The following is a 16,599-nucleotide window of genomic DNA, read 5'->3' as shown; positions in this document are numbered from 1 at the left end:
TAGTGATGCAGCTAAAGGGCTGGGCTGTGCAGTCAGGCTGCCTGCGCTCCAGTCCTGGCTCTGCTTCCGGGGGCTTTGTGATCTTGGGCAGTTCCACGTCCTCTCTGTTCAACACAGGTGATGACAATAGTAACCGAACCTACACTTTTAATGGCTCCCCATGGCCTTTGGCAGAGACAGCAAATGCGGTACACGTGTCCACTCCCTTGCACCTTGCCCTCATGGCAGACCTCGGTAATCAGTTGTGGTCTTATACTTAGCCCAGAGAATCTCAGGATATTTCTCAATAGTACGTTCTAGGCAAACATTATCAGTCCATTGTAGTTTCTGTGCCAATTAAACCATCCCTAGGCTGAGAGGACAAGGCCATCTTCTTGGCCTGACCTGTCAGCTCTTCGTGATTCTGGCTCCTGCAGAACTCCCCAGTCTTACCTCTGACTGTTACTGTATCAAACTCCCTGTTCCAACAACACCAACCTACTTGGGGTTCCCCAGAGAGGAGTATCACACTTCCTAGGGCTGTGGGAACGTTGCGTCTCCCAGGCATCCCTCAGGACCAGAGGGCTCTGGCTGCTGGACAAGGAAGAGACGCCCCCACGAAGTGGCTGTCTTCGTGGCAGGGATATGCATCAGATGAGGCCGACCCTTCTTAGCTCAGTCAAGGAGGCATTTTTCACATTTTAGGGAAGCACGGAGAGGTGAGTCCCAGTTAGGTTTAGAGCCAAAGTGTGCTGACTGTCTGGGCGTTCGTAGCCCCTCCCTATCTCCATCCTGCCATTAGCATGTACATCCAACCATACATTTAGTAAGTGAAACTCAACCTGGAAATATAGGGGGAGAAGGTCTGGCAGGGGCTTGATAGAATCTTTTAATAAAGCCCATGAAATGCTTTGTAACACACTTCTTTCCATCAAGTGTTGTTTTGGGTTTTTTTAAATGGGAATTTATTTCTTCCCAATTTGTAAACTTATTATCCCTCACAGCACTGGAAGGAGCACAGAGGAGACAGATAGAAGGACGTATTTACCAATCCTATTGTATCTGTTCCAAAAATAGGGCATTTGTAAGTGGAGACGCCATCAGGAATGGTGGGCGCCCGGGTGATTTGTGTGGCCACTGGGGACTGCCTACTGCGTCAACACCAGAAGCCGCTTCTATCTTCACAGATTAAACAAAGATAAACACTTAATCTCTCTCTCCATCCTTAGCAGTGGACAGAGGTAGCCACAGCTGCCTTTCTGGATCATGATTTCTCTGTTTATTCTCATAGTGACTGCAAAGAAAACAAAGGCATTTATACCACACTTAAGCTAGAGAACAGCTACAATATCAGTGAACATCTCAACATTCAAGACGTAAGTAATTAGAACCAATCGTGAAATTGACAGATTTCTCTACTAAATCCAATTGTCTTTCCTTTTCTTTTTAGAAGTGAAATTCACGTAAGATAAAATTAACCGTTTTAAAGTGACATTTAGTACATTCACAAGGTTGTGCAACCTTCACCTCTATCTAATTCGAAAACATTTTCGTCATCTCCCAGCCAGTTGTCTTTCTTGAGGCAAGAGTTTCTCTAGTAGATTACACAAGATACTCTGAAGGGGCCTCACTGCAGACACTTCACAGGGAAAGATTTTATCTTGCTGAGCATCGACATTCCTAGAGGAACGAACTCCACCTGTTTCCCAGGGATGTTGGCTCTCCAAGACTGGCCACCTTTTTCTGTTAGGTCCCTGAAGAGGGAAGGAGGCCCCAAGAACTATGGCCCCCACAATCGTCACTCTTTGTGAATCACGACTGTGACCCCAGGACTCCAGGGTGGGCTCTGGTGGGGTCTCCTGGCCCTTGGCAAGAGACAGCATGGCAACAAGGATGGAAGTGGATGGAATGGAAGGACCTCCCCTCCTCCTTTGCCTGAGCCCACACCCGAGTCTTGAGTCTTAAGAATCTGAGGAGAGGCCACTCCAGAGTGCACTGGCTGGAAGAAGGAACAAGAAAGTTTTGAGCTGCCCAGGCCCAGCGTGCCTGTCTCCACTTGGCTGTCCCCGCTCCCCCATGCCTGGATGTTTTCTGGTCTTGGCTGTGTAGGAAAAGATCTAAAAAGGCTTCTTTCTTCTGGGCTTCCAAAATGGAGGCAGATGCCAAGGGATGCAAAGGGAAGAGGTTGCTCCCCAAACGCCACCACTTGCCCACTGAGGCATCACACAAGGCTTCCCGAGGTACCGTGAGGCCATGACGGCTTGATGGTTTTCAAATGTGGAGAGGTTTATTTGAAAGCTGAATACAAATTTTGTATTGATTATCTTCCCTAAATAATCCTTGCGTGTATACATAAATAAAATCTAATTTTGTAACCAAGCCCTAGGGAGATGCCCTCTACTCATTTGCCCAACATACCATGTGTCATTTTCTCTGTGCACTATGATGAGTAGGGTTGGGAGCACCTGGGACCCTCAGGCACTACATGCTGCCTGAAACTACTGACTGCTCTTAGGGCAACCCCAAGTCACCAACCGTGTGCCCGTGATCTCGAGTCTCCCTACAACCCAAGTCCGTGCGTGCTGCCTCCTTCCTGTGGGATGCAGCCTGCCTGGCCCCTTTCAGCATCTCTGCATGTCAAGACTCATGCAGAAGCCACCTCCTTTCTGTTGCCTTCTCCAGTCCCCTCCCTTGGAAGGCTCTCCCCCTCCCCTGGGGTCCTGATGCACTTCATGTGCCTTGATTATGACACTGCCTCTTCCCTTTGAGGTCCTGGAGGGTGGAGATGCAATATTATTTTGCTTTGCATCTCAGCTCCTCTCTTGGTGCTTGGTAGAGGGCAGAAGGAAGGAGGCAGGGAGACAGAGAAGGAGTGGAGGGGAGACAGACCACCAGGAAGGAATGCCAGTCAAGTGTCAAGTGTGTGTGGATTTTTTTGTCCTGTGTAATGTTATTACTCTTTTAAAGCATTAAGTATGTGACATTCTTGGAGAAGACTAGGCTTATTTATAACTTTTCTTTTTGTCACATAGTATACCGGAAACATAAACAATGATTTTGAAAGTACAAATATAAATATTGACAATATCGTTCTGCTGGAAGAAGCAGGAAGAAACAACCTTCTGAATTTCAGTTCTTCGGGAATAGACAAAATAGATTATGATGCCTACTTGACTGAGGTATGACCCATGTATTCATGCTTGATCTTTTGGGGGGCAATTAGGGCATTGGATGGGTGTTTCTTTTTTTGTTTTTTAATTGAGATGAGATTCACGTAACAAAAAATTAACTGGATTAAAGTGAGCAATTCACTAGCATTTAGTATAATCACAGTGTTGCACAACTCCCACCTCTATCTAGTTCCAAATCTTCATCACCTCAAAAGAGAGCCCCGTCCCCGTTAAGCAGTTGCTCCCCATTCCCCCCTGCCAGCCCCTGGCAACCACCAGTCTATGTTCTGTTTCCATGAATTTAGCTATTCTGGATATTTCATATAAATGGAATCATACAGTAGGGGACCTTTTGTGTCTGATGGCCTTCACTGGCCCCTTTCATGTAGCCTAAAGTTTTTGAGATTCATCGATGCTAAAGCATGTATCAGTACTTCATTTTTCTTTATGGTTGAATAATATAGTTAAATAAAAATAATATGGTTTTATATGTAGAAAAGAGAATGTAGATTTTGTCGTCTATGGAAGAGTTTCCAGCCTTACTTTATGGTTATGGAACATGTTCACTCTGTTGCCTATTAGATGTTGTTAAGGTTGAAAAATCCCATATCTAAAACAGTTTTTTTCACTTCTTTTGTAGTTTGGTAAAACTCCCACAAAAGTCAATCTTTTAGTATTTGCAGATGATCTGGAAGAAAAAGCCAACAATTTGGTGAGTTCAAACAGTGCAGTTAAATGTGGTAATCCTAGATGTCAAATGTCAATACTGTTCTTAGGGAAGTGTGGAAGAGGTTCCTTACATCACAAGTCATCCCTTGTTTAAAAATGCCTCTCTTGTGCGTGTTAGAAGTTCCTATCTGCAGCCATTGATTGCCGTGTGGCCCAAAAGTCTGGGAGCCCGTGAATGTTTGCAGGCGGCTTCAGGGTGCCCGCAGCTGTTCCCAGCGTCTGGTCCTGGTGCTGGTGCTCTCACTGCTTTAGCACTGGATCTGCTTTCACCCCGTCAACCACACATGTCACCACTGCCAAACACACATGCACACATTTTTCCTGCAGTGTAGGGAATGGTAATTGAGGACGTGGGAGGGAGATTCCATTTGGTGCTTTGCATCGCCAATACTAAGGGAAGGCAAAGACACCAGGTAAGCTTCCCCTTCATCAGCTCCTCTGCTGGTTGGTGACTAAATAGCTGTAACTGGCCCCCTTCAAGAAGCAGCAGAGGGGCCGGCCCCGTGGTGTAGCGGTGAAGTACGTGCGCTCCGCTGCTGGCAGCCTGGGTTCAGATCCCGGGTGCGCACCGACACACTGCTTGTCAGGCCATGCTGTGGCGGCGTCCCACATAAAGTGGAGGAACATGGGCACAGATGTTAGCCCAGGGCCAGTCTTCCTCAGCAAAAAGAGGAGGATTGGCATGGATGTTAGCTCAGGGCTGATCTTCCTCACCAAAAAAAAAAAAGAAAAGAAGCAGCAGAGCCTCGTGATGAGGGACCTGGGCTCTCAAGGAAGATTGAGATTTAAATCCTCACTCAGCTAATTCCTAAGTGTGGGAGCTTGGGAAAGATATTTCACCCCTCTGTGCCTTAGTTTCCTCATCTGTGAAATGGGGTCAATAGGATTGTTATACATCAATATACTAAACATTATTTAAGTGTGGGTTAAATAAAAATTTCTCAGTTGAGCTTTGCTTTTCTCATCTGTAAAATGGAGTACATCCACTGTAAAGCAACTTAACAGTGGCTCTATCATGGTGAGGCCAGAGAAAGAGAGAATGTAGCCTCTGGCACTCGGGAAGGGCTAATGAGTGGGTTATTGCTGAGTGTCCACGGCTCTGTGATTTTTGGTGTCATGGTGCTGCCCCTCCCGGCCGGCCTCCATGCCCACAGCCGTCATGGTACGAGGAAGGCTTCATGCTGATGTCACGGCTGCCCTGCCGAGAGCTGCTGTGGGTAGAGAGCGTGCTCCAGAGTCTGGAAGATGGTGTTGATCTTTGTTTATTTTATTCTCCTTGTAGCCCCAAGGAAATTTGAAAGAGTCCCTGAAAAGTAATGCAGAAACTATTCAAACGATTCACCGTGGCCTAGTCGTTCCTTTGGAACAATCAATGGTAACAACCAACAACCTCTGGTATCTCACTGTGACCTGAGCAACATCCATTTTCCCTAACTGGCTTTCCTTGGGCCTAATGATACATTTGCATTCCACGAAGGCCAAATCTGATTGGCCTCGGGCTAAGAAACTGAGCTACTTTAAAAATAAATGATAGTAGCTGGGCTTTAAAGAAGACAAACTTTCAATTGCATCACTCCTTTTCTGCCTATTTCCTTGCCTTTTTCCATTTGAGTGTAAATAGTTAGATTAAATCTGTGGCTGTCTGACACACTTCACTTGAGATTTGTCACCTTTAACAGGCCCCCTAAGCCACACACTTAGCTGAAGTGCTGATGCTGTTGCTCTGAACTCACTCTTACTTATTCTCAAACGCTTTTTCTCCAAACCCTGCCAAGAAATATGTGAAGGCCAGGGTAAGTCCTTTTCTGTCTGCCTCCATTTAGCTCCGTTCTCTGTTCGGATGAGCGTGTTTCCTTTCTCCTCTCTTCCACCCTGTTGTCTGACTTTCCTTTCTTTTACTTCTTCCCACCTTCTGGCTTTCCTGATGCCCCCAGGGCAGTTTGTAGCAGAGAAAGAACGTGGGCTCTGGAGTCAGGCAGACCCGGTTTCAAATCCTGCTTCTGCCTCTCCCAAGTCTTGTAGCTTTCAGTTTCCTCATTAAAAATGGTGGGAACAAATCCTACTGGCTGTTACCTGGTTCCTGGAGAAGGATCTGACGTCCCCGAGGGACTCTGTAAAGAGGAGGAATTATTATTATGCTTGTGTGGGGGTCATGTTTGCAGTTGTCAAGGGGAAGACTGTATGGAAAGTGGGTCACACAGTCAGCTTGCTCCAGTTTGGAGAAGCATCTTAGTTCACTTGACTCCAACTTCAGAACCTTCCAGAACTAGTTTTAACCATCCCTCCCCCCCCTTTTTTCTTTTTTTTTGGTCTCCTGACTTTCTAATTCATTACAGTATTCATAAAGTCCTCCTACTTCCTATTGAATTTTCTTAATTTGTGTGCTGTACTCATGACAATTCTCTGCTGTACTTGTTTATGTCTAGCTCAAATTTGTTAATATTTTAAGCTGGTTTTTGCATGTTCTTTAAATGCTTTTTTTCAAGTAGACAGGGTTCCTAGGCCTTTTCATAGCTGAGGCAACCTGTGTACAAATAAGCAAGTCGTTCTGTACACGTGACCTACAGTCTAAACTGGGGGATAACAAACTACGACCCCAAAAACTATAGCCTATGGGCCAAATCTGGACTATTGCCTGTTTTTATAAACAAAGTTTTACTGGAACACAGCCACGCCCACTTATTTACAGATGATCTGTGGCTGCTTTTGGCTACAAGGGCAAAGTTGAGTAATTGGGTAAGAGTATGGCCCACAAAGCCTAAAATACTTACTATCTGGCCCTTAACCAATAAAGTTTGCAAATCTCTGATCTAGACCATGCAGAGGAAGCCACTCTTGTTGGGCGGGCTCTATTTTAAGTAATGCCTGCCACTTTGAGCAAACCTGAGTCAAAGGGGTTTCTTGGATACCTTGTATGTGATGTGCTGTTCTTTGAAGCTCTAGAACATGAATCCTGATTTTTCTCTTCAGGTTTCTCATACCAGAGCTATGTGAGGTGCACACTGTTACTTGCATCTGTTTTTTCTAGAATGAAAGTATTACAGAGTAAAATCGGATTTGATGGCTGACTTGGGAGAGGGAGGGGGGTCATAAGGCACGTGATCTTGCTGCTTCATGTAACAAGTTGGAAAATATTATGTATGTTTGTTCACCAGAACATGGCATACCAAAGCATCAAGGAACTTCAGCACAAAAGCAGCGAATTGGAGGTAAGGATTTGTTTTCTTTCTCTGTCACGGGGTCTTGTTATAAAAGCACACACATTAATCATGAACAGCTAATACAGTCGACCACAGGGGACTTCCTTGGGCCGCAAACATTCCCACAACAGAAACCAAGTTCCAAGGCTGTGTTGTATTCATCTTCTACCTGCAACGCCAACAGGCAACTCAGAAAACATTTCTTTATTGAGTGGAATAGACTGCCCAAGAGAGGTGTTGGTTGTCAACCCCACAACAGAAAACTACATTCTTCCCTTCACTTTTCTCAGAGCTCCCTTTGCTCACTTTCGTCACAGGAATTCTTGCCACACTTGACTGTCTTCCCCAGTGAACCGTGAGCTCCTTAAGTTAGAGTCCATTCGCAGTCCCTTGGCGGCACTGAGCCTGTTACTTTGTTGGCGTACCAAGCTCCTGACTTAGTTCCTCTGAAGACTATTAGGTTTACTCTGCTCCGGGACCATTTCTCTACCTCTGATCACAGTTGCCATTTCACGAGTGTGTGTCCCCTGCCAAGGGAACCTGGAAACAGACTGTTGACTGTGACAGACTGTTGACTGTTTGCTATTCCTCCGCACCTTGACATTCAGGGTGCCAGTGTGCTGTCATGCGTTGCCTCCACAAGGGCCAGCCGTGGGCAGTGAGTGGGGGCAGAAATCAGCCCTTGACCCCCTGGCCAGGCTGTGTGCTCTGAGGTCTCTGGGCAGAAAGTGCACCTTTTCTAATTTGCACTAAGCTGCCATGTGGGTTGGCAGTGACCTTGTCCTCATTTGTGTGACAGTGCAAAGAGTGTGGACTTGGGAGTGAACAAAACTAGGTGCAAATCCCAGGTCTTATGCTATCCAGCTTGGTGACTACCTCCAAGGTAGTCAGCTACCTTACCTGTGAAGGGGCCTAACAATACTTCCTTTTGGCCTTGTGAGTATCCAATGAGGAGATTCAGACAAAAGACCTAGCCCAGTGTCTGGCACAAAGGAAGTGCTTGATATGTGCTTGCCTCCTTCCCCCTGCCCTCACAGGACTGGGATGGCCTGTCATCTTCTTAACTAGCAAGTTGTGGTGTGGGGTTGTGTTAACAGTACTTGTGTTGATATGCAAACTGTCCAATGAAATCCTTTATCACTTGACACCATATGATTGTTGCTCTGTTTCCAGGTGAAAGTGAACAAGATCCTCTCCTCTTTGGATTCTGCTGAGGACTTCCTCACAAACTATACTTCCTCTGTTATTGTTGAAGTAAGTTTTCTTTTTTTAAATAAGTAGGCCAATAAGTGTGTGTGTGACCATAACTACATGATTAAATAGAGTAACATATGGTCATTTTAATGTCTTTACTACTCTTTGATTTCTTTCCAGGAAAGTAAGAAGTATGCAAATACAATAATAGGATACTTTGAACGTTATCTGCAGTGGGTCAAGATCTCTGTAAGTAATTTGTCTTTTGTGAACATAAGGGGCCATGTGTTAGGATAGTCGTTTTCTAGGATAAAATCAGGAGGAAATAAAAATAAATTCCTGGTGATTTGGTAGGAGATAAGGGCATGCCCTGGGCAGCACCGAGCCTGCTACATTTTTGGTGTATTAGTCGACTAGGGGTGGCTTAGACAACAAAAATTTATTGTATCACAGTTCTGGAGGCTGGAAGTCTGAGATCAAGGTGTCAGCAGGGTTGGTTTCTTCTGAGGCCTCTCTCCTTGGCTTGTAGATGGCCGCCTTCTCCCTGTGTCCTCACATGGTCTTCCTTCTGTAGGTGTCTGTGTCCAAATTTCCTCTTCTTTTATGAAAACAACAGTCATATTGGATTAGGTCACACCTTAACGACCTCATTTTAACTGAATTGCCTCTTCAAAGACCCTATCTCCAAATGTGGTCACATTCTGAGGTACTGGGGTTAGGACTTTAACATATGAACTTTTGGGGACACAATTCAATCCATGACAGTTGAGTCTCCATGAAAGTATCAGAAGAGAAAGTGGAGGAGCCGAGTGAAGTTTTCAGTGGTTTTAAAGCAGCACATTGCTCCCAACAACCAGCGTATGGAGAATTATAGTATCTTGGAAAACGCCTTTTGTCATTTTGGGCTCTGGGCTGGCTGCCCTCTGAGGATTATTCCATTGGAGGGGATGCCTGCAGCCGAGTTACTTGGGTAGGTACAGCTAGCCAAGATGGGCTTCCTCACTAGACTCAGGAAAATTTAGGCTACCCCTGAGCAGCCATGAACTTCTCCACTCCTATTCCTGGCCCTTCACCGTGGGAGCCTAAACTGCCTGGCCATCTCATCCCTCTTTTCTGCCCCACCCCATATTCCAGCCACACTCAACTACTTGAGTCCCTGAAACTTACATTTCTCTGTGTGATCCCCTCTGTGTTGTATCCTCCTCCCCAGTTCGCACCTCCAGTCCCCACCATCTGGGCCATGTGCCTGGTTCTCCTTCAAGGCCCAGCTTCCTAATGTCTGTGCTGACACCTCCTCCCACTCTGCAGATGTGAAGACCTCAGGGTCTTCTCGGGGCTAGCACAAGAAGTACCTACATGGGTGAGTAGTGGCAGAGGAAATATGTTATCATCATCACCACCATTGCCACTGTGAGTTACCTGCACTAGACCAAGGACCACAGTTCAGTCACATTTATACCCAGAATACAAAACAAACTCCCTGGAACCAAAGCCAATCTGGACAGGAACCGTAAAGGCATACAGGAGCCACGCCATGGGAATATTAGGTGGCCGTTAGTAAAAAATGTATTAGAGCTACACCACAGGACTCAGAGAGATTTTCGTAGGGTATAGACAAGAAAGAAAAGCAAGATGCAGAAAAACATACAGAACATGAGCCCTGCCCCACTTTTTGTGAAACTTACAGTGAAAAAGCCTATAAAGAGAATATATAGGGTTGTTTGAGCTTAGAGAAACATAAGGTTATTAACATGAGTTGCCTTATAAGGTATTGGTGGAAGAAAAGGGGAAGGTGAGCCAACCAATAAAGGAAAAGAAATAAGACACACTCCAGCCCAAAAAAGCTAGCATCCAGCTTACGTATTGTACTTCAAAGTGTTCTTAACTGCATGAATATAGCTTTCTTAAGTCAATGGGATTGGATCATCTTGTTTATTCTCACCTTGTTAATTAGTACAGTGTTTTCTGTCTTCTAAAATGGGATCAGCAGGTACTGCTGTTTCTGTAAATAAAACTTTATTGGCACACAGCCACTCCTATTTGTTTATATATCTTCTATGGATGTGTTCGCCCTACCATGGCAGAGTTGAGCAGGTGTGACAGACATGTCTCAGTCTGGCCTGCAAAGTCTAAGATATTTACTCTTGGCCCTTCATAGAAAAAGTTTGCCAACACTTGTTCTAAAATGTACACTTATGAATTAACTAACTTTCCATTTTCTTTCTACATTCTTGATCACAAAGTTGTCAGGCAAGAAATTCAGACCCAGACTGTGCTGTACACGTGTACTTTTTCATTCTCTCACAAGTCCAGTAGGATGGGTCTTATTGTTCCAAATAACAAACGACGGAACTGGAAACCGAGGCTCAGAGAGAATCAGGGTCTTGCTTTCAAGTAGATACTCTTATACATCGTAGAACTCGTCCACAGAAATCAGCTCTCAGCTCCTATCTTAGAGGGTATCGAGATGTGTTTTGTGAAAATGGGCCGAAGGTAGAAGGCATGTCTAATTCTTGTGGATTTTTGTGGGTGTGGCTCAGCCAAAGTTTGCCTGTTTCTTACCCCCATAGATCACTGAGCACATTGCAGCCTGCAAACCTGTGGCCACCGCTTTAGATTCTGCTGTTGACGTCTTTCTGTGTAGCTACATTATCGACCCCGTGGTAAGAATTTTATCTTTCAAAATAAGGAGACACAATAAACTCATCATCTTTGATTTTTTTTTCCAGATTGTAGTACACGTGGTAATATAAAATAGTTTTTTGCTTGGCTCTGTTATGGTTGTAGAATCCAAGACCCCAAATAAAATATAGATGAATGTGTTCTGATACCTAATAGACTGGAAAAGTCAAGGACCTAGGTGCATATCTTCATTCCTTACTAGAAATTATATTGACAGAAGTCAGGAAGCCCTCATGAAGAAAACTCCTGTTTGTCCAGAATAATTGGAAAGGAACAGTCCTTGGTGTGTAGATTGCTAATATTCAAAAGGATTCTTAGTGAAGCTATATATATGTATATATATAACCCCAAAGTTACAGCAAACTTAATTTAATTTTTGATTTAAAAGCCCTTTGAGGGGCCAGCCCAGTGGCGCAAGCAGTTAAGTGTGCGTGCTCCGCTGCGGCGGCCCACCGTTCGCCAGTTCGGATCCCGGGCACGCACCGACGCACTGCTTGTCAAGCCATGCTGTGGCGGCGTCCCGTATAAAGTAGAGGAAGATGGGCACGGAAGTTAGCCCAGGGCCAGTCTTCCTCAGAAAAAAGAGGAGGATTGGCATCAGATGTTAGCTCAGGGCTGATCTTCCTCACAAAAAAAAAAAAAAGCCCTTTGAGATGTTACCATTGGGGTGGTAAGTTACAATTAATCAAGTTTATTCCTCAGCTCTATTCTGGACACATGCTCTTCCTCCTTCTCTCTCATTCTTCCCCTCCGCACCCACACCCCCGCTCAGTTACCTCCTCTAATATAGTGGTTGAGAACACAGACTCTGAGTTCAAATTCAAATCCCACTTCTACATTTTCTGAACTCTATGACTTTGAACAACTATTGAACTTTTCTGAGCTTCATCATGTAAATGGGTTGTTTTGATGATTCAGTGAGTGATTAACATGTAAAGCCCTTAACATCATTCCCAGTACATTAACATAACTCAATAAATGTTCGCTGTTATTGGCTGTTGTTCAATTTTCAGGTCTTAGCGCAAACATATCTTTTTTTCTAGGAAATCTTTTCTGATCTTCTCAACTAGATTGGGCTCCCTTTTCTACACTCCCATGGAACTCAATGCTTTTCCTTTAGAGATGTTATTGCTGTTTGAATTATACATTTGTGTGGTTCCCCATGACATACATTAGACTCTAAACTCCATGAGCACAGAGCCAACATTGTTCACTGTTGCTTCCCTGTCATCTGGCATATTGCCTGGCACAGGCAACTGAATGAATAAAGGATAATCAGATAGCTTTCACAGTGAACAGGTATTGCTCTATCCGTCCATCTCCCTGTCCCATGTCCACATGTCCATCTGTCTGCGGGATGGACTTTTGTACCTGAAAGGAAACAATCCTGCCACTTTTCCAGCCGTACAGACCCCAAGCCTTGGCTTCCTGGCTGCTTCCCTCCTCTTCTAACTTCTTACCCCTTTTGTCCTACTGCGTGGAGCCCCTGCTGATAGCTTTGGTTGAATCCCTCGTTAGGGAAGTCCTAGGTTAGCCTGGTTGATTCTCAATTGATCCCCTTGCATCCAGTCTTCACTGCCTACCCCCAGCCAATAAAACCACCCAATTACCAGATGCCTCTCCACAAATAATCAGGGACCTATGGAGGGATGGCCTGGAGGCTTGTCAGGAAGATTATAGGCTAGAGCATTATAGTAGGTGGTTTAAATAGTAAGGAAGAGCTCTGAGCATTGACTTCGCCAGGAAAATAGACTCCAGGCTGACTAACATGTTCTTTTCTATCTTGATTGTTCCCCGAAGGATTAAGGCAGCTTCCAGTAAAAGGATACAGTTGTCATAATGCTCTAAAGCGTCTCAAAACAAGGTTGAAAGCATAGAAATCTACCAATAAAAGAATGTGAGGGGAAAGGATCACAAATTTACTGGAAATTCTGGGTGAAGAGGTGCCACTCCCATTCAACACTAAACCGGGCCAGGAGCAAAGCAGAAATGCAGTGGCTGAACCGTGAGGTCTGGGCGGTTGTTGTTATATTCAAGCTACCTTTTGTCACTGTAGGGTGGGGAGGGCTGCTCTAGTGTTACTTACAGCATTATCCTAAGGCAGAGGCCACAGATTTGAACTTCTACAGCAACCTGGCAGGTTGTAGATTTACAAACCAGGCCAAGTGTAAGATGCTGGCCAGCGTCTGGTACCCACAAGGTCATGCTGATTGTGCACAGCTTTGTCTGTTCTCATGGGTGGATAAGGTTAAATAATGTTGGATGTTACCCCTGCAAAAGCTAGTGATGTGGCTTGTGGCAAACTGAGGACAGATGCCCCTCGTGAAGGAAGAACCCCCACTGAGCTGCAGTTGATGTTGCCTTGTGAGAACTAGGGCTCAGCATTATGACATCGAACTCCAGACTCTCCAAGAAAAGACATAAATCCAGGTTTCTATGTGAAATCTGACATGAATATTGGCAACTATTTAAAAAAAGTACCTTAACATTGCTTTTTAGACAAAACAGGATTGGGTTCTGCCTATGATCTACCTCGAAGATTGGTTAAATTAAACATGGAACGATTGCTGAGAGCCCAGTATGCACTAAGCATTGCTTCCGTCTCCTTCACTCAATAAGGTTCTGGGATAAGGAGGCTGCTGTTCCACTGTTCAATGCAGAACAAAGCCAGAAAGTTTCATTAGTCACCCTAACATCAAAACAACTCATCAAAGGGATTTGGGCTCGGGCCTGCTGGCCGTCCATGCCCTTATGGTTGGCAGCAAAGGAAGGCCATCTAGTTGGGGGGTTCGCGGTTGTTTTGGAGTGTCGTAGATGCAGACCTTGCTTCACTACCTGCTGCCTTTGTTCCTCATTTGTAAAATAAATATAATAATAATAATAGGATCTATACAAGGTTTTTAGAAAGATTTAATGAGTTATAATAATAGGTCACACCTCACACAGTGGCTGGCTCATATTAAATTCACAAATGGTTTTTTTTTTAAAGATTTTATTTATTTATTTATTTTTCCCCCCAAAGCCCCAGTAGATAGTTGTATGTCATAGTTGCACATCCTTCTAGTTGCTGTATGTGGGACGTGGCCCCAGCATGGCCGGAGAAGCAGTGCACCGGTGCGTCCCCGGGATCCGAACCCGGGCCGCCAGCAGCGGAGCGCGCGCACTCAACCACCAAGCCACGGGGCCGGCCCACAAATGGTTTCAATAAACAAAATTAGAACTCATTAAAAAAATTGCAAAATAAATTTATTTCCCACAAGCAACTGTTGTTTTCCATTTCCCATCTTCAAGCATTTAATCCTCCTGATTTTCTTTTTTTCCCTAGAATTTGTTTTGGTTTGGCATAGGAGAAGCTACCATATTTTTACTTCCGGCGATCATATTTGCTGTCAAGTTGGCCAAGTACTATCGTCGGATGGACTCGGAGGATGTGTATGATGAGTAAGTAGGCGAGTTTCCACAGAGGCTGGGGATCATTTTCCCAGGGGTGCTGCTTTCAAAGAGCTGCTGAAGATGAGCTCTGATGAGCTTGATTTTTTTTTTTGAGTAGTGGGTCATCCTATTCAGGTGTTTTCTTTGTACTGAATTTCTTATGCTCGTCTTAACTATTTTTTCCTCTTGCTTAGTCTTCTCAGCTAACTTAACCAGCCTTCTTCTTTCTCGTTTGCAGCTCCTCTGTGTCGGGGACTTGGCACTTTACTTTATAACTGTTTTGACTAGTTTTCATTTTGACTCTGTAATCTGCCCTTCGCTCTGTCTGGTGAAATTGTATGCTTCATTTTTACTTCACTCACCTCCTTCTCCATATGTGTTTCTCCTGAATTTGCAGTCAGCATCCATATTAGAGTAAAAATGTGGGGGATGCAGCGGTTGAGCTGTAGTAGTAAAGAAAAATAATTGTATATCTCCTTTTTTTTGTATTTTATAGTGTTGAAACTGTACCTGTGAAAAAGTAAGCCTTTTCTTTTTTAAACCTTATTCATAAGATGGGACTGGGGAGGCCTTTATTATTATATGACAAACTTTTTAAACTAAATTTATAACATCTTAAAATTACATAGCAACAACAGATATGCCCAGATAAAAATAAATGCTGATGCCACTTGAAATGAGGGCTGACACGTGGAGGGTGCTGAAGAAATACTTGTTGAATTAATGAAAATTTTATGTGTTAAATTTATTAATAAATAAAATGGTTGTTTCAGTATTTGGTTTTGAAAGGGAGCAAAATGTAGATATACCTTTAACTTTCTTTGTAGATTTAACAAATTGTCAGATACTTCTCATTACATTGTCTTTGTAATCCATGATGTAAATACTTCGTCTTAGAGATGACATGGTGATTTTGATATATTTATTTTTGTTTCAGTATGGAAAATGGTAATGTTGGTTTTCGTAGACATCAGTTCACCCCGACTGTATGAAAAAAGTTTTTAAACAGATCCAACAGCACGAGTTCTTGATCCGCAGCACCTCCAAATATTGGAAAAGAAACTTTCCCTTCAGGAGTTTACAGAGTTCCTTGACATCATATGGAACGCGGACTCATGGGCCCAAGAGAGAAGAGTAGGCACACCCATTTTTTATCTTTACAAGTTTTGCTTTAATCATCTGAACCTTCTAAGAAAGTTTAAATATGTAACACATTCATTAATTTCCAGTTTACCCTTTGGAACAAGACATAAATTTTGTCACATTTTATTGCATAAGAACTTAGACTTGTAGTTAGACAACGTTCAGCAGATGGCAGATATGTGTGTGAACAATAAAAGAATGACTTCAGATATATGATTCTAATCTTCTTATTGAAAAATATACCTAGATACTATAGATATCAGTTAAGGTACTGTACTATTTTGTTAGGGCTGCTATAACAAATTTCACAAACTAGGTGGCTTAAAGCAACAGAAAGTTATTCTCTCGCAGTTGTGGAGGCTGGAAGTCTGAAATCAACATGTCAGCAGAGTTGGTTCCTCCTCGAGGGCCTGAGGGAAACTGTTCCATGCCTCTCTCCTAGATGCTGATGATCGCTGGCAATCCATGGCATTCCCTGGCTTGTAGATTTATCACTCCAATCTCTGCCTCTGTCTTCACATGGAGTTTTCCTTTGTGTGTCTGTGTCCAAATGTCCTTCTTCTTATGACACCAGTCATTGGATCAGGGCCCATCCTAATCAAGAATGACCTCATCTTAATTTCATCACATCTGCAAAAAATCTATTTCCAAACATTCACAGGTTCTAGGTGGACATGAATTTTGGGGGGACACTATTCAACCCAACACAGTCATCCAACAGCAATAGCAAGTAGCCAACAAGTTAGAAAAGTGAACTGGAAAGAGAGCAACACTATACACACAGAAATTGAATTAAATTAACAAAGTCGGAAAGGACAGAAAATAAAAAATTTTATTAGATATATGCAAAATAGTGACTCACCCTCCCCCCTTAATTTTGTGTTTGTCTTTACCTGAGAACATGTTAACCATCCATTGCCTGTGTACATAAATTGTCTCTCAGTCTAACTCAGTGATGCCCAGCCCCTGCTACACAGCAGATTCACTTAGGGAAACTTTTTAAAAATACTGATGCTTGGGTTCCACCCCAGGGATTCTGATGTAGTTGGTTAGGGATGTGGCTTGAGCAT

The 16,599-nt window shown here is 43.8% G+C and overlaps 1 protein-coding gene across 3 annotated transcripts in view; it reads left to right on the top strand.

Annotated features, from left to right (window-relative positions):
* The window catches only part of PROM1 (prominin 1), a 103,437-nt gene extending 87,699 nt beyond the window's left edge, over window positions 1–15,738 (top strand). For all 3 annotated transcript variants that reach the window (XM_058546775.1, XM_058546776.1, XM_058546777.1), the window contains exons 15-25: window positions 1,271–1,355; window positions 3,012–3,158; window positions 3,790–3,861; window positions 5,161–5,253; window positions 7,034–7,087; window positions 8,252–8,332; window positions 8,453–8,521; window positions 10,843–10,935; window positions 14,280–14,395; window positions 14,883–14,906; window positions 15,324–15,738. In XM_058546775.1, coding sequence (XP_058402758.1) covers window positions 1,271–1,355; window positions 3,012–3,158; window positions 3,790–3,861; window positions 5,161–5,253; window positions 7,034–7,087; window positions 8,252–8,332; window positions 8,453–8,521; window positions 10,843–10,935; window positions 14,280–14,395; window positions 14,883–14,906; window positions 15,324–15,378 — 889 coding nt within the window. In that variant the 3' untranslated portion in view covers window positions 15,379–15,738. The remainder of the gene's footprint in view (window positions 1–1,270; window positions 1,356–3,011; window positions 3,159–3,789; window positions 3,862–5,160; window positions 5,254–7,033; window positions 7,088–8,251; window positions 8,333–8,452; window positions 8,522–10,842; window positions 10,936–14,279; window positions 14,396–14,882; window positions 14,907–15,323) is intronic.
* Window positions 15,739–16,599: the final 861 nt, after the last annotated feature.

Source organism: Diceros bicornis, chromosome 8, assembly GCF_020826845.1.
Source record: "Diceros bicornis minor isolate mBicDic1 chromosome 8, mDicBic1.mat.cur, whole genome shotgun sequence".
In the NCBI taxonomy this organism is placed as follows: domain Eukaryota; kingdom Metazoa; phylum Chordata; class Mammalia; order Perissodactyla; family Rhinocerotidae; genus Diceros; species Diceros bicornis.
The sequence above is the reverse complement of the archived record's forward strand: the minus strand, read 5'-3'. Positions and strand labels throughout refer to the sequence as shown.